Source organism: Balaenoptera borealis (genome assembly GCF_965194805.1).
Source record: "Balaenoptera borealis genome assembly, chromosome: 11".
Lineage (NCBI taxonomy): Eukaryota > Metazoa > Chordata > Mammalia > Artiodactyla > Balaenopteridae > Balaenoptera > Balaenoptera borealis.
Genome location: NC_138868.1, coordinates 67,133,792 through 67,157,362, shown reverse-complemented (window position 1 = coordinate 67,157,362; position 23,571 = coordinate 67,133,792). Strand labels below are relative to the sequence as shown.

At 37.5% G+C, this 23,571-nt stretch overlaps 1 protein-coding gene across 2 annotated transcripts in view; it reads right to left on the bottom strand.

Annotated features, from left to right (window-relative positions):
* The window catches only part of TYR (tyrosinase), a 115,164-nt gene extending 91,884 nt beyond the window's left edge, over window positions 1–23,280 (bottom strand). For both annotated transcript variants that reach the window (XM_082340472.1, XM_082340473.1), the window contains exons 1-2: window positions 17,480–23,280; window positions 1,285–1,501 (exon numbers count right to left, since the gene is read on the bottom strand). In XM_082340472.1, coding sequence (XP_082196598.1) covers window positions 1,285–1,501; window positions 17,480–18,298 — 1,036 coding nt within the window. In that variant the 5' untranslated portion in view covers window positions 18,299–23,280. The remainder of the gene's footprint in view (window positions 1–1,284; window positions 1,502–17,479) is intronic.
* Window positions 23,281–23,571: the final 291 nt, after the last annotated feature.

Here is a 23,571-nt window from a genome sequence, read left to right as displayed (position 1 = left end):
ATAGAGATTACTTGGAAAACGTTAATTACTAATATTATTTAAGGAAAATAAACACAATTTTTATTCTAATAGCTGCGCCGAGGTTCCTCTTTAGGGTGATACTCTCCTTGTTTAAATTGCTTCTGAGGTAGAGCAAGGCCCTAAGACCTTCTGGATTAGAAAAATATACGGAAATGAAAGAGACAGAGACACTATTCTGCACAGCTGAGCAACAGAAATTAGAGGACAAAGCAACAATCACAATGACAAGAAACAAACAAAAAAAGTTAAGGAGGAAGAAATAGGAAAAGAGAAAGTTTTGTCTCCATGGTAGGGTGTCAAAGAGTTTTTAGGAGGTGGAATGTCTAGTGTTAAATTTTGAGTTATCTGCCTTGCCAGAATTGGTCCCCTATGTCTCCCCAGAACTCAGATTAAATCTGTAACTTGAGTGAATATTCCTATTTTTTGTTTGTTTGTAGGTTTGTTTCCATAATGAAAATTGAGGTGGCAGAGATGGGTTTCATGACTGGGTCAGCGCTGAGCAGAGAAGAATGAACAGGTGCTGAAGGGAAGATGCAAGTAAAGTTGAAAGCTTTTCAGGAGAGGTAGGTAGACCTTAGAAGAGACTATGAGAAGGAATCTCTGACGAAATAACAGAAATCTTGAGGGATAACGGGATGGGGCCTTAACCTTACATGGGGATTTTACCCTTATTATAGTTAAAAGAACAGACTTGTCTCAAAGAGGCTAGCATTCAGAATATTTTATTTTTTCTTTTCTTTTCTTTTATTTATTTTTTTTTTTACTAGCTCACGTGTTTATTGTAGAAGGATGTAACCCAGGAACAGCCAGATGGAAGAGATGCAGAGGGCAAGGTGCAAGCTACAGAATATCTTAAACTAAATAAAAATACTAAAAGTTAGAAAAATATGATAGGTCCACAGTCCTATATCTATAATTCCAAAATACAAAAAGGTCAAAAAATGTATTATTTTGTTTGGCACCAATAATTTTTTAGTGGAAAACCTGACTTTATTCTCCATTAGGCTGCCTCTTGTCTCAATTTATTGACCTGGTGGGTACCTTCATACATTTTGCTGAAGAGTTATTCATGTTTCAGATTATGTGTGCCCCCCACACTCTCCTAGGGTTATTGGTCATATATATACACATGCCACATGCCCTTACTCAACTCAGAAAATTCTGAATTCTCAAACACTTCTGGACCCAGGATTTTGGATAAGAGATTATAAACATGAATTCAGAAAAAAAGAAAATTTAAATGAGTGGATAAAAGGGGATTACCTTCCAGTGTATTTCTAAAGCTGAAGTTGGCAGCTTTATCCATGGAACCCGATTCATACTGGGTCAAACTCAGGCAAAATTCCACATCAGCTGAGGAGGGGAGCCTTGGGGTCCTGGCTTTGTCGTGGTTTCCAGGATTGCGCAGTATCGGTCCCTCGGACGTCCCGTTGCATAAAGCGTGACGGCTGTTGTACTCCTCCAATTGGCTGCAGATGACCTGCACAAAACACCTTTATGTTAAAGGGGTGTTGTCTCCACCTCTAAGTCAAAGGGGGAAGGTAGGGAGGTTGAGGTTCCTGATTACCATATTTGGATTTCTAATTATCAGGAGATTAATGTTTTAAAGTAAATTGTTGAAGGAAGCAGCTTTCTGAGGGTTGCAGAATAACCCATGAATGTTAAAATTCAGAACAGAGTTCTAGTCTTGCATCTACCACTTGAGAAAATAAATTAAATACCATAGGTCTCATCTAGCAAATGAGGATAATAATAACTACTTCATATAATTGTTGTCAAACATTTATTTGGTGGGAAAATTAATTTGACAATCATCTGTTAAATATCCATTGTGTGACTTTCATATGCCCTTGAAGCTAGCCATGGCCCAGAGTTCAGGTCTGTACCCTCTTCTTTTATTTCTCTCTGTAAATTCTTCTTTGGATCTGATGACCAGTTTCATGGCTTACAGGCCACTATATGATAAGAATTTCCTAATTCCTATCTGAAGTCCAAAAGCACTCCTCTGAACTCTAACCCTGTATATCCATCTCCAACTTCATATTTCAATGTTATCTCACAGGCATCTCAAATGGAACACTTAAAAATCAAAAATTTGTTCCTTTGTAATAGCCTATAAGGGAAAAGAACCTGAATAAAAAAAGATATATAGGTATGTATAACTGAATCACTTTGCTGTACACCTGAAACTAACACAGTAGATAAAGTGGTTGTTTGTCAAACTTGTAAATCAACTATACTTTAATTTAAAAAATTAATTAAGAAAATAATTTTTAAAATAAAAAAACTTAAAATAAAAAGATTAAAAAAAAATTGTTCCTCTCCCTCTATTTCCTATCACATCAACTATCCTGCAGCTTAAACCAGAAGCCCATGAATCTTCGTTTTTAAGCCAGAGACTGTTACCATTTGTATTTTGTTCCCCTTTATCTTTCACATTAAAACCATCAGCCAATCTTGTCAATTCTGCCTCCAGAATACATCTTGAATCTTTATTTGTTTACAAATTCTGTGATCCAACTGCTGAAGTCAGACTGGCTACTCTTCTCTGGGCATCACTCATGCTTCTCCATCCCACATCTTTGTTCTTGCCTAAGCGTGTTCACTCCTTGCCCTTTATCTGATATTCTACCTAAACTTCAAGGCCAAACCAATATTCTGAAAAAAACAGACATTGTCAACTCTGACTTAAAAAGTAAATCAAAAGGGTCCAACTCTAAAATATGAAGAAATTTTAGAAATCCTTCACCAAATTATTTTGCTTACAGTTTCACTTATATGTAGGCAGAAGACTGAACTATGATAAAATTATTTGACTAAATAAGTCAAAAGGAGCTCTTTCAATAAATATGAAATAAAAATGCTAAGTGATTTAAAAAAACATTATAATTTAACTGGCAGATTTTTTCTCAGTGGTTTATAAGTTAATTCTTCATCTTAAAATCATTGATGCCGGGCTTCCCTGGTGGCGCAGTGGTTGAGAGTCTGCCTGCCAATGCAGGGGACACGGGTTCGAGCCCTGGTCTGGGAAGATCCCACATGCCGCGGAGCAACTAGGCCCGTGAGCCACAACTACTGAGCCTGCGCGTCTGGAGCCTGTGCTCCGCAACAAGAGAGGCCATGATAGTGAGAGGCCCGCGTACCGCGATGAAGAGTGGCCCCCGCTTGCCACAACTAGAGAAAGCCCTAGCACAGAAACGAAGACCCAACATAGCCAAAAATAAATAATAAATAAAAATAAATAAATTAAAAAAAAATCATTGATGCCTTAGGTTCCATGATGGCAATTAAGCAGGTAAGCAAGATATCAGCCTTAAACAAAAGCATAAAATGCAGGAGAGGCCACACTGCCATCCATGACTGTTCACCGTGGGCACTTAGTCTGTAGGAGGCCTGTGCCCACTGAGTAGATAGTGGTTGTTTGTCAAACTCAAACTTGACTCATTTTAATCTCCCTTGATAAACAGTCAGTATCACTTCCTTTAAAAAAATAGTAATCTCCATGAGGATAACTTTCTTTTTTTCGTTACTGTTTATTCCTAGAATCTATAATAGAGGCTCTATAACAATTTGATGGGAGAATAAACAAGTCAATGGATGAACCAGTGAATCTTCAACTACCAACACGTGTTGCACATCGTTTTTAGCCAGTCCTGTTACTGATACCAACATTTGCCCTAGAAGATACTTCCAAAAATATATCGTTTGTATTAAATATATACTGAGGCCCCACTCTCAATAGGGAAGGCATCTCTGTGTACATTTTTTTCAATTCACAAATGACCTTGTAGGTTTATATGATTTTATCCCTATTTTAATGACGAGGAAACTGAGTGTGGAAGAGTATAAAAGGCTAGTAGGATCTAAAACCCTGTATTATGATTAATAATTTTATGGGCAACAGGCAAGGCACATGGAACAATATTTTAAAAGTGAAGTCTTCTTGGTCAACTGCTTGCACCACAGTTAGGAATAATTAAAACAATCCTATCAGTCTCCTGCTCCAGTGAGTTGGCAATCTATAAGAATGTAAAAGCAAATTAAATCACCATCAGATGGAACTGAATGAGCCTTGCCCCCCCGGGAATGGCTGCCACTGTGTTATACAACAGACACTTAGAGAAGTTTTTAATTTCTGGTCACTAAGATATCATTTATGAATTGAAGGGTTGTGTGTTGGAAAAGAATTAGTTTCCAAATTCATGTAGGTGTGGGCTTCAACTCTGGCTCAGCTACTTACTAGCAACGGGGTAATGAGTATGTTATTTAGGCTTGCTGAGTCTCAATTTCTTCAACTGTAATATGAAATAATAAATATTACATATTAATGTATAATTTATTATATTTATTATTATTATATTAATAAAATAATAAAATGCAGTTTCTGGCTCAACAGATGTCAGTTTCTTCATACTTCATGACATTCCTCAATCCTTTTACCCATGCATAATTGAGAACTTGAATTGTTGGGTGACTTGTCTAAGGTCATATGATGTTCAGAGCCAGGACTAGAACATTAATCCACAGTCCTCCTGACTCCAAAGCTACATCCAGAAGATTTATGACTGCCTGTAAATGGATTAGGGATGGTTGAATAAAGCTAACTTAACTTTTGCATTGAGTGTAATATATTGGATTCCTTTAAAATGTCGATTAACTAGACATCACAGCAGGGATATAGATGAAATCATTGTCATTCCTGTTTGAATAATAAACCATATCAGGATATTTTCAAAAGATCCTACTGCCTAAAAGACTCCTACAGCAGACTCAGTTAAATTAGAGAGGATTGAATGAAACTATTTTTGCTGAAATGCCAACAGCCAAGTGGCTAAATGTTCAGATGACAATGTATTAGTAACAAGGAAGAAATCTACCCCAGTTCCAGAAATAATTTGAAAAACTTAATCTCAAATTATTGTTTTTATATTTGATACAGAAGGAGAGGCAGGGTGGGAGAAAGTGTTATCACTATGGTTATCATGGAGATTGCAGTCAGACATGGTTTCCAAATTGAGCAAATTACTTAAGCTCTCTGAATATCAAGGTTTTTCATCTGTAAATGGGGGCTATAACAACTTTTTATGAAGGATCAAATAATTTTACCCAAGTAAAGCATTTAGTATATAGTGCCAAGTACAGAGTGTTTAATAATGGCAGCTATTATATTATTATTGAATACAAGACCATTGGGCAGGCCACCAAATTGTTAACCCTGACTCTGTAACACTGGATGAATAGTCATTATTATAATAACTATCATCAATATATCATGTAAAGATATATTATGATAATTTCCATACATGGAACTCAAAGAGTATGTCAGACACTAAACTAGTCATTTTACATTAACAGATTTCATTGAATCCCTTTACTATAATGCTTTAAGATATGTTATTCTAATTTTAAAGAAAAAAAAGTCTCAGAATAATTAAGTAACTTGTCCAGGATTTTGTAGCTAAGTAAGTTACAAAAGTCATGTTTTTATGACTCAAATGACTATACCCTTTCCACTGCATTATTCTACTTTCCATTCCATTTAGTATTTTCATCAACACAGAAAACACACATATATGATAATTGCACCCCATTTTTTTCTGTTGAGAAAAAAAAACAAAGGTCAAAGATTCCAAATAATTTGTCCAATAACTTCTGGTAAGTAGCAGAGGTAGAATCTGGTAAGTGGCAGAAGTCTTCTGATGAGGAATTTTTTCTTTTTCTGTTTCAACACAGGTTACTTATAACATGATTTGGGGGAAACAGATCAAGCTGTCCCAAGTCAAATGAAAAAAGGGAGATATAGAAAGAAGAAACAGATGTATTAATGGAGAAAGTGAACTTAGTGTTCTCTTAAACATAAAGAAATAGCAACAAACAACCAGTTATTAAAAGCTTTAGGAGCGGGATCTTGGGGCAAGATGGCGGAAGAGTAAGACGCGGAGATCACCTTCCCTCCCACAGATACAGTAGAAATACGTCTACACGTGGAACTGCTCCTACAGAACACCCACTGAACGCTGGCAGAAAACGTCAGACCTCCCAAAAGGCAAGAAACTCCCCACGTACCTGGGTAAGGCAAAAGAAAAAAGAAATAACAGAGACAAAAGAATAGGGACGGGACCCGCACCAGTGGGAGGGAGCTGTGAAGGAGGAAAGGTTTCCACACACTAGGAAGCCCCTTCGCGGGCGGAGACTGCGGGTGGCGGAGGGGGGAAGCTTCGGAGCCACGGAGGAGAGCGCAGCCACAGGGGTGCGGAGGGCAAAGTGGAGAGATTCCCGCACAGAGGCTCGGCGCCGACCAGCACTCACCTGCCCGAGAGGCTTGTCTGCTCCCCCGCTGGGGCGGGCAGGGCTGGGAGCTGAGGCTCGGGCTTCGGTTGGCAGGGAGAGGACTGGGGTTGGCTGCGTGAACACAGCCTGAAGGGGCTAGTGCGCCACGGCTAGCCGGGAGGGAGTCTGGGAAAAAGTCTGGACCTGCCAAAGAGGCAAGAGACTTTTTCTTGCCTCTTTGTTTCCTGGTGCGCGAGGAGAGGGGATTCAGAGCGCCGCCTAAACCAGCTCCAGAGACGCGAGCCGCGGCTATCAGCGCGCACCCCAGAGACGGGCAGGAGATGCTAAGGCTGCTGCTGCCGCCACCAAGAAGCCTGTGTGCAAGCACAGGTCACTCACTACCCACACCTCCCCTCCCGGGAGCCTGTTTAGTCCACCACTGCCAGGTTCCCGAAATCCGGGGACAACTTCCCCGGGAGAACGCATGGCGCGCCTCAGGCTGGTGCAACGTCATGCCGGCCGCTGCCGCCTCAGGCCCGCCCCGCATACATACCCCTCCCTCCCCGCGGCCTGAGTAAGCCAGAGCCCCCGAATCAGCTGCTCCTTTAACCCCGTCCTGTGTGAGCGAAGAACACACGCCCTCAGGCGACCTACACGCAGAGGCGGGTCCAAATCCAAAGCTGAACCCCGGGAGCTGTGCGAACAAAGAAGAGAAAGGGAAATCTCTCCCAGCAGCCTCAGAAACAGCGGATTAAAGCTCCACAAACAACTTGAGGTACGCTGCATCTGTGGAATACCTGAATAGACAATGAATCATCCCAAATTCAGGAGGTGGACTTTGGGAGCAGGATATATTAATTTTTCCCCTTTTCCTTTTTTTGTGAGTGTATATGTGTATGCTTCTAGGTGAGATTTTGTCTGTATAGCTTTGCTTTCACCATTTGGCCTAGGGTTTGGTCTGTCCATGGTTTTTTTTTGTTTTTTTTTTTTTACTTAAAAATTTTTTTTTCTTAATAAATTTTTCCTTATTTTTTATTTTAAAAAATTAAAAAACTTTTTTTCTAAATAAGTTTTTTATTTTTTATTTTAAAAAATTAAATATTTGTTTTCTTAATAAATTTTTTTCTTAATAATTTTTTCTTATTTTTTATTATACATAATTAATAAATGTATTTTTTTAATTTTAAAAAATATTTTTCTTAATAAATTTTTTCTTAATAATTTTTTTCTTATTTTTTATTATAATAGCTTTATTTTATATTATTTTATCCTCTTTCTTTCTTTCTTTCTATTTTTTCTCCCTTTTATTCTGAGCCGTGTGGATGAAAGGCTCTTGGTGCTCCAGCCAGGCATCAGGGCTGTGCCTCTGAGGTGGGAGAACCAACTTCAGGACACTGGTCCACAAGAGATATCCCAGCTCCACGTAATACCAAACGGGGAAAATCTCTCAGAGATCTCCATCTCAACATCAAGACCCAGCTTCACTCAACGACCAGCAAGCTACAGGGCTGGACACCCTATGCCAAACAACTAGCAAGACAGGAACACAGCCCCATCCATTAGCAAAGAGGCTGCCTAAAATCATAATAAGGCCACAGACACCCCAAAACACACCACCAGACGTGGACGTGCCCACCAGAAAGACAAGATCCAACCTCATCCACCAGAGCTAAGGCACTAGTCCCCTCCACCAGGAAGCCTACACAACCCACTGAATGAACCTTAGCCACTGGGGACAGATACCAAAAACAACGGGAACTACGAACCTGCAGCCTGTGAAAAGGAGACCCCAAAGACAGTAAGATAAGCAAAATGAGAAGACAGAAAAACACACAGCACATGAAGGAGCAGGATCAAAACACACCAGAACTAACAAATGAAGAGGAAATAGGCAGTCTACCTGAAAAAGAATTCAGAATAATGATAGTAAAGATGATCCAAAATCTTGGAAATAGAATAGACAACATGCAAGAAACATTTAACAAGGACCTAGAAGAACTAAAGAGGAACCAAGCAACGATGAAAAACACAATAAATGAAATTAAAAATACTCTAGAAGGGATCAATAGCAGAATAACTGAGGCAGAAGAACGGGTAAGTGACCTGGAAGATAAAATAGTGGAAATAACTACTGCAGAGCAGAATAAAGAAAAAGAATGAAAAGAACTGAGGACAGTCTCAGAGACCTCTGGGACAACATTAAACGCACCAACATTTGAATTATAGGGGTCCCAGAAGAAGAAGAGAAAAAGAAAGGGACTGAGAAAATATTTGAAGAGATTATAGTTGAAAACTTCCCTAACATGGGAAAGGAAATAGTTAATCAAGTCCTGGAAGCACACAGAGTCCCATACAGGATAAATCCAAGGAGAAACACGCCAAGACACATATTAATCAAACTATCAAAAATTAAATATAAATTAAACATATTAAAAGCAGCAAGGGAAAAACAACAAATAACACACAAGGGAATCCCCATAAGGTTAACAGCTGATCTTTCAGCAGAAACTCTGCAAGCCAGAAGGGAGTGGCAGGATATATTTAAAGTGATGAAGGAGAAAAACCTACAACCAAGATTACTCTACACGGCAAGGATCTCATTCAGATTTGATGGAGAAATTAAAACATTTACAGACAAGCAAAAGCTGAGAGAGTTCAGCACCACCAAACCAGCTTTACAAAAAATGCTAAAGGAACTTCTCTAGGCAAGAAACACAAGAGAAGGAAAACACCTACAATAACAAACCCAAAACATTTAAGAAAATGGGAATAGGAACATACATATCGATAATAACCTTATATGTAAATGGATTAAATGCTCCCATCAAAAGACACAGACTGGCTGAATGGATACAAAAACAAGACCCATATATATGCTGTCTACAAGAGACCCACTTCAGACCTAAGGACCCATACAGACTGAAAGTGAGGGGATGGAAAACGATATTCCATGCAAATGGAAATCAAAACAAAGCTGGAGTAGCAATTCTCATATCAGACAAAATAGACTTTAAAATAAAGACTATTACAAGAGACAAAGAAGGACACTATATAATGATCAAGGGATCAATCCAAGAAGAAGGTATAACAATTGTAAATATTTATGCACCCAACATAAGAGCACCTCAATACATAAGGCAAATACTAACAGCCATAAAAGGGGAAATCGACAGGAACACAATCATAGTAGGGGACTTTAACACCCCACTTTCACCAATGGACAGATCATCCAAAATGAAAATAAATAAGGAAACACAAGCTTTAAATGATACATTAAACAAGATGGACTTAATTGATATTTATAGGACATTCCACCCAAAAACAACAGAATACACATTTTTCTCAAGTGCTCATGAAACATTCTCCAGGATAGATCATATCTTGGGTCACAAATCAAGCCTTGGTAAATTTAAGAAAATTGAAATCGTATCAAGTATCTTTTCCGACCACAATGCTATGAGACTAGATATCAATTACAGGAAAAGATCTGTAAAAAATACAAGCACATGGAGGCTACACAATACACTACTTAATAACGAAGTGATCACTGAAGAGATCAAAGGGGCAATCAAAAAATACCTAGAAACAAAGGACAATGGAGACATGACGACCCAAAACCTATGGGATGCAGCAAAAGCAGTTCTAAGAGGGAAGTTTATAGCAATACAAGCCTACATCAAGAAACAGGAAACATCTTGAATAAACAACCTAAACTTGCACCTAAAGCAATTAGAGAAAGAAGAACACAAAAACCCCAAAGCTAGCAGAAGGAAAGAAATCAGAAATATCAGATCAGAAATAAATGAAAAAAAAATGAAGGAGACAATAGCAAAGATCAATAAAACTAAAAGCTGGTTCTTTGAGAAGATAAACAAAATTGATAAACCATTAGCCAGACTCATGAAGAGAAAGAGGGAGAAGACTCAAATCAATAGAATTAGAAATGAAAAAGGAGAAGTAACCACTGACACTGCAAAAATACAAACGATCATGAGAGATTACTACAAGCAACTCTATGCCAATAAAATGGACAACCTGGAAGAAATGCACAAATTCTTAGAAATGCACAACCTGCCGAGACTGAACCAGGTAGAAATAGAAAATATAAACAGACCAATCACAAGCACTGAAATTGAAACTGTGATTAAAAATCTTCCAACAAACAAAAGCCCAGGACCACATGGCTTCACAGGCGAATTCTATCAAACATTTAGAGAAGAGCTAACACCTATCCTTCTCAAACTCTTCCAAAATATTGCAGAGGGAGGAAAACTCCCCAACTCATTCTATGAGGCCACCATCACCCTGATACCAAAACCAGACAAAGATGTCACAAAGAAAGAAAACTACAGGCCAATATCACTGATGAACATAGATGCAAAAATCCTCAACAAAATACTCGCAAACAGAATCCAACAGCACATTAAAAGGATCATACACCATGATCAACTGGAGTTCATTCCAGGAATGCAAAGATTCTTCAATATATGCAAATCAATCAACGTGATACACCATATTAACAAATTGAAGGAGAAAAACCATATGATCATCTCAATAGATGCAGAGAAAGCTTTCGACAAAGTTCAACACCCATTTATGATAAAAGCCCTGCAGAAAGTAGGCATAGAGGGAATTTTCCTCAACAGAATAAAGGCCATATATGACAAACCCACAGCCAACATTGTCCTCAATGGTGAAAAACTGAAACCATTTCCACTAAGATCAGGAACAAGACAAGGTTGCCCACTCTCACCACTATTATTCAACATAGTTTTGGAAGTGTTAGCCACAGCAATCAGAGAAGACAAAGAAATAAAAGGAATCCAAATCGGAAAAGAAGAAGTAAAGCTGTCACTGTTTGAAAATGACATGATACTATACATAAAGAATCCTAAAGATGCTACCAGAAAACTACTAGAGCTAATCAATGAATTTGGTAAAGTAGCAGGATACAAAATTAATGCACAGAAGTCTCTTGCATTCCTATACACTAATGATGAAAAATTTGAAAGTGAAATTAAGAAAACACTCCCGTTTACCATTGCAACAAAAAGAATAAAATATCTAGGAATAAACCTACCTAAGGAGACAAAATACCTGTATGCAGAAAATTATAAGACACTGATGAAAGAAATTAAAGATGATACAAATAGATGGAGAGATATACCATGTTCTTGGATTGGAAGAATCAACATTGTGAAAATGACTCTACTACCCAAAGCAATCTACAGATTCAATGCAATCTCTATCAAACTACCACTGGCATTTTTCACAGAACTAGAACTGAAAATTTCACAATTTGTATGGAAACACAAAAGACCCCGAATAGCCAAAGCAATCTTGAAAACGAAAAATGGAGCTGGAGTAATCAGGCTCCCTGACTTCAGACTTTATTACAAAGCTACAGTAATCAAGACAGTTTGGTACTGGCACAAAAACAGAAACATAGATCAATGGAACAGGATAGAAAGCCCAGAGATAAACCCACGCACATATGGTCACCTTATCTTTGATAAAGGAGGCAAGCATATACAGTGGAGAAAAGACAGCCTCTTCAATAAGTGGTGCTGGGAAAACTGGACAGGTACATGTAAAAGTATGAAATTAGAACACTCCCTAACACCTTACACAAAAATAAACTCAAAATGGATTAAAGACCTAAATGTAAGGCCAGACACTATCAAATTCTTAGAGGAAAACATAGGCAGAACACTCTATGACATAAATCACAGCAAGATCCTTTTTGACCCAACTCCTAGAGAAATGGAAATAAAAACACAAATAAACAAATGGGACCTAATGAAACTTAAAAGCTTTTGCACAACAAAGGAAACCATAAACAAGACCAAAAGACAACCCTCAGAATGGGAGAAAATATTTGCAAACGAAGCAACTGACAAAGGATTAATCTCCAAGATTTACAAGCAGCTCATGCAGCTCAATTACAAAAAAACAAACAACCCAATCCAAAAATGGGCAGAAGATCTAAATAGATATTTCTCCAAAGAAGATATACAGATTGCCAACAGACACATGAAAGAATGCTCAACATCATTAATCATTAGAGAAATGCAAATCAAAACTAAAATGAGATATCATCTCACACATCACACATTCTGATGATGGTCAGAATGGCCATCATCAAAACATCTAGAAACAGTAAATGCTGGAGAGGGTGTGGAGAAAAGGGAACCCTCTTGCACTGTTGGTGGGAATGTAAATTGATACAGCCACTATGGAGAACAGTATGGAGGTTCCTTAAGAAACTACAAATAGAACTACCATACGACCCAGCATCCCACTACTGGGCATATACCCTGAGAAAACCATAATTCAAAAAGAGTCATGCACCACAATGTTCATTACAGCACTATTTACAATAGCCAGGACATGGAAGCAACCTAAGTGTCCATCATCGGATGAATGGATAGAGAAGATGTGGCACATATATACAATGGAATATTACTCAGCCATAAAAAGAAATGAAATGGAGGTATTTGTAGTGAGGTGGATGGAGTTAGAGTCTGTCATACAGAGTGAAGTAAGTCAGAAAGAGAAAAACAAATACAGTATGCTAACACATATATATGGAATCTAAGGAAAAAGAAAAAAAAAAGGTCATGAAGAACCTAGTGGCAAGACGGGAATAAAGACACAGACCTACTAGAGAATGGACTTGGGGATATGGGGAGGGGGCAGGGTAAGATGTGACAGGGTGAGAGAGTGGCATGGACATATATACACTACCAAATGTAAAATAGGTAGCTAGTGGGTAGCAACCGCATAGCACAGGGAGATCAGCTCGGTGCTTTGTGACCACCTAGAGGGGTGGTATAGGGAGGGTAGGAGGGAGGGAGACGCAAGAGGGAAGAGATATGGGAACATATGTATATGTATAACTGATTCACTTTGTTATAAAGCAGAAACTAACACACCAGTGTAAAGCAATTATACTCCAATAAAGATGTTAAAAAAAAAAAAAGCTTTAGGAGCAAAACTTTTATCATGACATTAGTGGTTTAGCTAAATAAAAATGTAAACCCTATGACATTCCACAGAATCTTTTTCATAAAGAAAAAAGAGAAGCTGTTAATTCACTGAGCTGTTGCCATGGTTACCTAAACCCATGACTCTCTGCTGAAATGTAACTTTTTTTTTCTTCCTACTGTTTGCTTCCATGTGATATGCTTTTCACCTGATGAGTGAATTCCCTGGTCACACTTCACTCATGCCTATCATCTTGGAAAAGTTTTTTCTCTTTATTTTGATCCATCATGACAGCTACCCTTTCCTTCTTACGGCTAGCTTATCTGCTGCTTGCATAACATTGGATCTAACTGTGTTGAGCACAGGTATTTGTACTTTAATGTTCACCCCCCACCTCCAAAAATAATGGACTGCTTTAATTGACGACAAACATGCTTCTAGTTTAAAAGCTCTTGGCATTAAACAAACCAAAAAATAAAGGAACAAATATACAAAAAAAGCATGTGAATTCTGAATATAGGCTTTCTATGAAAACTAACATTAAGCACATAATTTTTAATATATTATTTTATTGAATAAAAAACCTTATCAGTAAATATTATTAATCTCACTTAAGTAACAGGTTGTAACTTGCCTGATCTTCTCTATGTGTGCTTTCATTTTTTGCATGCACACACACACACACACACACACACACACACACACACAAGTCTAGAGAGAGCTACACAAAATGTTTTATTCCAGACAATAAGTTACTGCTTATTTTGGCATAATTGTGTCCTTGGCCTTGGGGATCCAGTGCTATAAATTATGGCTTAATGTTCTAGAAATCTAGCTATGTCTATGCAGAGTTTAATTTTTTATGTGTGTTAGCACTGGAGCTAACATTTCTATGATTTTCAATTTTGTTCAATTCAACATATATTGACAAAGCCCATTCCATGTATATATTATGTTCCTGACTCTGTGGACATAAAGATAAATTAGAAATGGTTTCTACATTGGAGCAGATGGCAGTCTGTTAGACAAAGATAGGTTTGAAAACAATTACATGTATTGAAGAATTATAGGTACTATGATATAAATCTGTACAAAGTATAATGATAGTGCAAAAGCGTGAAGGTCAATTCTACCTGAGTAAGGGATGTGGATAAATAAATGTCTAATGGAATAATTTCACTCTAACATGAATGAAAAGGACTACATCAGAATATCTGCCCCAGTTGTCTGTGCAACTGAATTTTAAGGGAGTTAAAGTGACTACAAGTCAGAATTTACATCCATAAATCAGTGGCTTGTTTTATCCCTTCCAAGCCTAAATGGCTCCTTAAAAATAGGAAACAACATGGTTAACTTGAAATAGCATTGGAGTCAAAGGCACTGGGGTTTAGTCCTCAGCTGTGTGACCTTAGACAAATCATCCTAGCTTTTGGGGTCTCACTATCTTCTTTTACAGAATGTAGGCAGTACACTACACACCACTGAAGGTCTCTTAGCTCAGAGTTAATAAATCTTATGAGTTAATAAATCTAAAAACTCTATTTTTGTGTGTGTCAAGTAAAAGATATCTGAAATTAAGGAAAAGCAGGAGGCTTTGTACCTAAGGGGCTGAGTCTAACTAATTAAGAAGATATTAATGAACTCACCAAGTCTGGAAGATATTTGGTCTCATCATCTCACGTAAAACAGTCTAGTTCTTGATTTGAGTGTTCAATTCAGGCAAAAGCATTTAAACTAGTGGTGTGTTTATTATAGAACCTGAGTTTGTAAAGTGAAAGAGATACCAAAACAATTTCCATATTAATTAAATCAATGATTCTTAGTGGGGGCTGTGCATTAGCATTACAGTAGAAGTTTTTAAAAATACAGACGCTTGGACTTCACAGTGGACCCCCTGACTATGATTTTCTGGCAGAGGGTAGATGGGTGGAGCACATGCAATTTTTTAAGCTCCTATGTGATTTAGAAGATACTGAGAACTGCTGAATTAAGTCAATATAAATAACTGATCTTCATTTTTAAAGGACTTTAACCAGAGATGCTCTGCAAAAGAATGGAAACAGCCAACTAGAATTGGGTTTGACTGTCACCTCACACAATGACACCACTCACGGTAGGTGAACGTAAATGTTCACTCATTTCACCTTCCTTATTTAAATCGTCGTTTGCTCATTTTTCTTTAGTGGTCTTTGTCCTCTGTATTTCCTAATCTTATTTTTACCACCAGTTACTACACAGTAGTTTAATCATAGAACAATATCGAATCTAATGTTGTAACAATTTCAACTTAGTGTTTACCTACTAGACCCAAAAAGTTTTATTTAGAAGTAAAACTGGACACAATTGTAAAGGAGAAAAAAAACAGAAAAAAATGTCCACTCAATAATCAATAAATGAATAGAAAAAATTAGAAACATAATTTAGGTACTTCCAAGAAGCCTACATCTAATGTAATTAATATCAATTAGTATTTGCCTATTAAGCTTCAGTGTGGATGTTGTAATTTTTTGGTAATTTAGATAATCCTCCAGTTTTTCTGGGTCAAGAAAAGCAATTAAGGAAAGCATTATAACTGACTGAAAATCCCGCATCCAAGCTTAACCGTATTTTAAGCAATAACGGAGGATGTGAGAGTTAGATGAGAGTTTTGCACTTTATAGATTAAGGTAGGAGGTCTGAAGACTTATTGAAATAGATTTTTTTTTTTGAAGCAGAATTTTTCCAGCCTTTCCTGAACAAATACACTCCTTTCTCTTGGTAAACAGCTGACATTAGTGACACAAGACATTACAGTGGTCATTTTCAATGAGCTTCAATAGGCTCTATTTGGAAGGTGTGTGAACTTAGTGCAGGGGGGCGGATGGGAAGCCATCCACATTTCAAAATTGCAGAGCGCCGGGTAAGAATGCAAGATGCTTCCCATCTCATTTAAATATTGGGGTTTAGTTCCATAAAGCACTGCTAGTCAAAAGTGCTGTATTAGAAATGTTTGGAATACAGGCAGAAAAACATTCCTTCCACCTATGGTTTTAAAATGATAAATAATTAAAAGCATGTTTCTTTGGCTACATTTTGCCCCTAATCCAGAATGAAAAAAATCAGAATAGGAGAAACAGAAATTAAACTTCAAAATAACAATCCCTTATCTTATACCTCAAAAGTTTGCACATATTTTGGAAAAAATTATAATTTCTTCTGCATCTTATTGAAAAAAGTGAGGTAGGTTGGCCAGATCCTTTAGACATCATAGCAGACATGTCCTTGGAAATATTGGGTTGGCCAAAAAGTTTGTTCAGGTTGTTCCATAAGATGTTACAGAAAAACCCGAATGAACTTTTTGACCAACCCAATATTATAGGGTTGTCATGCAGCCAAAGATTATCTGAGAACAAATCTTGTCTGCTACTTACTAGTTCTGCGATCTTGTACAAGTTACCTAATGTCTTTATACCTCAGGTTGGTTTTTTTAAATCTTTGAGATGGGGAATGATTAGTAAGAGTATTAAATGAATTAAGGCACATAAACACAACAGGGACTCATACATGCTAATTGATTGATGAATATTAGCTATTTTCATTATTTACCTGTTTGAGCCTCAGGGTCTTCATATATTTTTTTAAAAGAAAATTTAATCTAAGTAATATTCCCCAAATTTTGCTGATGGTGATAATCACCATAGACATTTAGTAAATGAGGTCTTCCCAGGACCCTCCTTTGAAGATTCTTATCAATGGGATTCCTGGGATAAGGATAGGAATTTGTATTTTTAATTTGTACAATGTATAAATTTTATTGTGAAGAAAATTTCAGAAACATTGACCTAAATCATTTATTTACCTAATCATCTAAGTATTCATTCATCCATTGGTTCAACAGATACTTCATGAGCTCTTACCATTTGCCAGGTACCATCCCAGGTGCTAGGAGATACAGTGATGAACCAAGTACTTTTTATTCATTAGATTTTAGGAACCAAGTAGAGGATATTAGACAAATAACCACACAAATCTCTTTGGAACTAAAATTGTGAAGTGTGCTATAAAAGGAAAATACAAGGTATGTTGAGAGCTCTTGACAGGGAAAATTTTCTAGGCTTGGCAGGAGATGGAGAGATGGGAAAGGTGTTTATGAAGATCTTCCAGAAGAAGTGATTGCTATGGTTCTTTTATGCTCTGATATTATATGTCCAGCACATCTTACCTGCCAAGAGGAGAAGAAGGATGCTGGGCTGAGTAGATTAGGGTTTGCAGGGTTGCGCCCTCCCATGTACTCATCTGTGCAAACGTCACAATTTTCTGCATCTCGCCAATCCCAGTATGGAATAGTGAAGTTCTCATCCCTTGTCAGCTTCTGGATTTCTTTTTCCCACAGCAGCAAGAAGAGTCTATGCCAAGGCAGGAAACCTGGTGCTTCATGAGCAAAATCAATGTCTCTCCAGATTTCAGAGCCCCCAAGTAGTGCGTCCCTTGACACATAATAATGCATCCAGACAAAGAGGTCATAAACGTTGATGTCATTAAACAGAGGTGTTGACCCATTATTCATTTGGCCATAGGTGCCTGTGGGGATGACATAGTCTGGGCTGGTAGTATGTTTCGCTAAAGTGAGGTAGGCAAGAAATTTGTTCTTCTCTGGGACACTCAAATCAAAGATGTTTTTTCTCACTAAAAGTCGCCTCTCTGTGCAGGTGGGTCCCCAAAAGCCAAACTTACAATTTCCGCAATTGAATCCCATGAAGTTGCCAAAGCACTGGCAGGTCCGATTATAAAAGACGGAGGGCCAAGACTCCCGGTCGTCCACCCCTGAGAAGGGGAACTGAGGTCCAAGTGGTGCCTTGGACAGAATGATGTCCTGACAGGAACCCCGGCTTGAAAGCTGGCCACAGGGACTCCCGTCACCCTCCCATGGTGGGCAGCATTCCTTCTCCATCAGGTTCTTAGAGGAGGTACAGGCTCGAGGGAAATGGCCAGCAGAGGTCTGGAAAGTCCACAGCAGGCAGTACAAAGCAGTCAGGAGCATTCTTCCTCTAGTTCTCACAAGGTCTGCCTGAGCTGGTTAATTGAGCCACACACTTCTCTTTCCAGCTACCCCTTCAGTGACTATCACATGTTTTGGCTAAGACCTATATAATACCACTCCCACCTCCAGCATCAAACACTCTCAGTCTTTATCTTAAGCTTTCATCTTCTGAAACCCACATGACTAACTTTTCCTTGGAGTTGGCATGTATCCCACCAGTGGGATAGGCCTATGTTAAAGTGAGAAACACTATTCACCATTAATAGTTTAATCCTTATGGTTAGGATAATAATACCACTTGATCTAAATAAACCCAGTTAATTGACTATAAAATTAGTGATGCTTTACATTTGCAAATGAGAAGCCATGTCAGGAATAGAGCTTCTTTTATTAAGAAAAGTCAAGCAGTGTTAGAGATTTTGGGTGCAAGATGGTTTGTTTCTCAAAGACCGTATATAGGCCACAGCATTGGTAGAATTTGTCTTTGCAGAAAGAGACACTTTTCAGAGCCTAGAGATTATTTCTTATATCTGAAGGTTATTTATTTTATACAAAGTATCAGAAGAAAATTTTTTTTCTGATACATTTCCTGATTATCTTGATGCTAGCTGCTTGCTTGCTGTCTAATCGCTCATTTTCTGACTATTATTAATGAGAGGTCACTTTGATAGCCGGGTGGTCTGCTTTATTTTAGAAACATTTACTAGTGAATATTCCAAAGGAAACTCTTTTTTTTTTAATTGAAGTATAGTTGATTGTCAATATTATATTATTTTCAGGTGTACAACATAGTGATTCAATATTTTTATAGATTATACTCCACATAAAGTTATTATAAAATATTGGCTATATTACCTGTGCGGTACAATATATCTTTCTGGTTTATTTATTTTATATATAGTAGTTTGTATTTTTCTTATTTTAATGCTATAACGATCTTGTTTAGCCCATAAGTTCTGGAAATTAGGAATTCATTTGAAATTTTGTTTGCAATATGGTCTTGCAAAGGAGTTCTCAATGTAGTGAGTGAATAAGGACTGATATATTCATTCAACAAATATTTATTGATCATGCAAATTTTTTCAAGATTTTTTTCTCTGTGTGTATAGTGAGCTAGATAAATTGAAATGCATGGATAAAAATATTATTTTACCACTACACCAGTTTTCAAATGAGTAGTATAGAAAATAAGCACATCAGACTTTTAATGGAGGGACATATTTGTGAACTGAGGATACTGGAAAGGACTGCATAATTTTGGATAATAGTATGCAAATTTTATTATGGGAGTACCCCTTGAGCCAAACCTTGAAGGATAGACAAAAGTTGGAAAGACAAATGAGAATGGAGACAATACTTCAGGCAGGGGAAACTGTAGAGAGGTGAGAGCTGTACTTCATCTGCTGAGTTGGAGCATTGGCTTCAGATACGCCCCCATGCTATAGGGAATTAAACCTGGGCCCAATCCATGGAGGGGCTTAAAAATCAAGTGGTTTGTACTAAGGTGAGTTGAAGAGTTACAGGATGAGAGTAGTCAAGTCAAAGTTGCCCCTGTGAGACTTCCTTCCTTATCCTGCTCCATACTTAAAGCTGGTGGTCCCCGGAACTTGAGGAACAAGTGAGAGAAAGTGAAAGCTCTGAGGAAAGCAGCAGTGTCTGCAGTCTTAGCTGTAGGGATCCAGGGAAGGTCATCGCTACATGTGATGCTGGAATGTCAGCCTTTCTGCTCTCTACCCATTCTGCTGGAATTTTTCTCATTATTTAGAAGAAACATCGTCTCCTCCCTACAACTCTCTTGAGACTCAAAGCAGCCTTTTTAGGTAGAAGGAGCAGTGTGTGTGAGAAGAAGAGAAGAGAAGTTTCCATGGAAATGCCGCCTCTGGCTGGGATCAGGAAGTCATCACATGATCTCCACAAGGAGGCTTAATCTTTTTTCTTCCTTCTTTCAGAGCCACAGAGAGATTAACACAGGGCTTCTTGTCCCTGGGGAGCCTTGGTTCTGTGTTACTTATAACCACATGTGGCCTTTTATAATTCTGTTGCATCTACTTGCAGACAGAATTTAACTTCTCATGTTCAGTTTAATTACAAAGTTTGCTTTATATATGCCTCCCATCAGGCTTCCCAGTGAATAACTTAGAAAGCCTCCATCACACCACTGGGCTTCTGTGTCTACTCTCCCAAGTCTCTTTTTCATAATCTTCAGAGCATGCTTAGAGGAATGGCTAAAATGTACTTTGTCCTCTTAGTTTCCTTCACAAAGTTGATATCCTGACATCGACAGACCTCCTTATTACTCTCAAATATAGGACATTATCTCCTCTGGCCTATTTGTAAAACTGTCTTATTGTTAATACAAACTTCTTTAGAGAAATGTCTATTGGTACAGCCACTATGGAGAACAGCATGTATGTAGGTTGCTTAAAAAACTGAAAATAGAGCTACCATATGATCCAGCAATTCCACTCCTGGGCATATATTCGGAGAAAACCATAATTCAAAAAATACATGCACCCCAGTGTTCACTGAAGCACTATTTACAATAGCCAAGACATGGAAGCAACTTAAATGTCCATCAACAGATGAATGGATAAAGAAGACGTGGTATACACACACACACACACACACACACACACACACACACACACACACACACACACACACACTGGAGTATTACTCAGCCATAAAAAAGAATGAAATAATGCCTTTTGCAGCAACATGGATGGACCTAGAGATTATCATACTAAGTGAAGTAAGTCGGACAAAGACAAATATTATATGATATCAATTATATGTGGAATCTAAAAATTAAAAAAATGATACAAAGGAACTTATATACAAAACAGAAATAAACCCACAGACATAGAAAACAAACTAATGGTTATCAAAGGGGAAAGGGGGTGGAGGGGTAAATTAGGAGCTTGGGATTAACATATACATACTACTATATCTAAAATAGATAAACAACAAGGACCTGCTGTATAGCACAGAGAACTATATTCAATAATTTGTAATAACCTATAAGGAAAAAGGATCTGAAAAATTATCTATCTATATCTGAATCACTTTGCTGTACACCTGAAACTAACACAATGTTATAAATAAACTCTATTTCAGTTTAAAAAAAAGCACAAACTTTAAAAATGTCAAACCGCATTTAGATTGCTTCCTCCCTGAACTCTAGATGTACATTCACTAGGTGTCTCTAGTTTTCAGAATTTGAAAGTGTTCTGTCCTATCCTGGGAGATTATTGTACGTGTTAACACCCGAGGTAATGTGAGACTCTATTAACCAGAATTAGGACCTCTGTAAATATTCTGCAATTATTTGTGGAACACCAATTATCAAGCATACAATGAGAGGTAAGGATGCTATGCTAAGCACAACAGAGAGGTTTCTACCCTCATGCAACATATAGCCTATTAAAATAACATCTTAATTTTAGTAATTTTAATAATATTTATAACTATGCATATTTTAAATAACTTTTTACTTGATTAAATTTACTATATATTGTTGATTCATTAATATTGAATTCCTGGCCAACAGCACTATGACTCATGCCTAAACAATGCTTACCTAACATGTATTTTCTTTAAGGCACATTCCTTGTGCTTAGAAACACTAGACAGCACATAAGCACCATGCTTGGAGTCAATTTTGGGCCATAAAATTACCAACAAAAAGCACAGACATGACACTAAATAGATCATGGGAAGAACATTTGTTTATAGTATGAGAGCTGAAATGAGAAGGCAGTGCATCACTTTGCAGACCTCATGCACATTGAGTGACTCCAAATTCTTTGTGGCTCTGCATATATCTGTGAATGAGTGTAAAAATGTTGTAAATATTGATTTGAAGTTTTCCAGTTTTAGCAAGTAGGAAAATATACTTCTTAAATTGATACCAAAAAAATTTTTTAAACCTATTAGGAAAGATAGCAAAGGGACCTATTTCATCTCATGAGGCATAGTTGAGGAATGCTTTCTGGCAGAAGTTATATTTCAAGTGACAGCCGAAAGATTAGTAGAAGTCTGTTTGGTGAAGAGAATAGTAGGAATGTGAGCATTCCAGGCCCAGGGAACACAATATGCAGAGGTTCCAACTTGGAAGCAGCATGGCGTGTTCAAGGATCCTAAGGAGTTAAAGTGGCTATAATCTCCAAAGCTACGGACATGCGATATAAGTATAGAAGTGTATATATGGATGACATCATAGTCCTTGAAGCGTTTGAAGCAGAGTCTTGATGTAATCATATGCACATTTAAAACATTTCACTCAAGCTGCTGAGATAAGAACAGATATGGGGTGGGAGCAAGCGTAAATGTAGAAATAATTCTTAGGAGATTATTGGAGTAACCCAGGCAATCAATTATGTGGCTTAGACCAGAGTGATGATCCCTGTGGTGAATATAAGTGAAGGAATTTAAGAGATAGATAAGTGATGAATTCAAGAGGAGTGAGAGGTGAAGAGAAAGAGATTTGGGGTTGACTTCTAGGTTTCTGGTTTGTGCCAATAACTAAAATAAGAAACAATAGAGGGTAAAATGTTTGTGGGAATTGAATATGGGTTCAATTTTTGACATATTGAATTCTAGCGTTTAAGTTTTAGTCTAGCCTCAAACAATTGTCCTCTCTTTTCTGCTGTTTGCACTGATAATTCACCTACTCACAGGTTTTGATCTAGTCAACCTTATTCTTTTCCCTCACTCTGATCATTTGCCTTTGCTTTTTTATTTGATGATGGTTTGAACCTTCTTCTCCAGCTTTTTTAGCCCCCATTCTCTCCATTTTAACAGGAGCTACCATTTATTGAGTATAAGTAACATAATTAGCTCAGTTTGAGTAGCTACCATTTTTAAATAAATGTAACTATGCAAAAATGTAAAATAGATAGCTAGTGGGAAGCAGCTGCATAGCACAGGGAGATCAGCTCGGTGCTTTGTGACCACCTAGAGGGGTGGGATAGGGAGGATGGGAGGGAGACACAAGAGGGAGGAGATATGGGGATATATATATACGTATATGTATAGCTGATTCACTTTGTTATAAAGCAGAAACTAACACACCATTGTAAAGCAATTATACTCCAATAAAGATGTTTTAAAAAAAAAGAGTTAAATATACTCAAACTAGGAAAAATAATATAAGGAATTAACACGTACACATCATCAAGCTTCTTCAACCATCATCTTTTTCCTAGGCACTGTTTCTTCAGTCCCACCCATAAAAAAAAGCAAAAAATTCTTTAGTGTTTTAAAACACATCT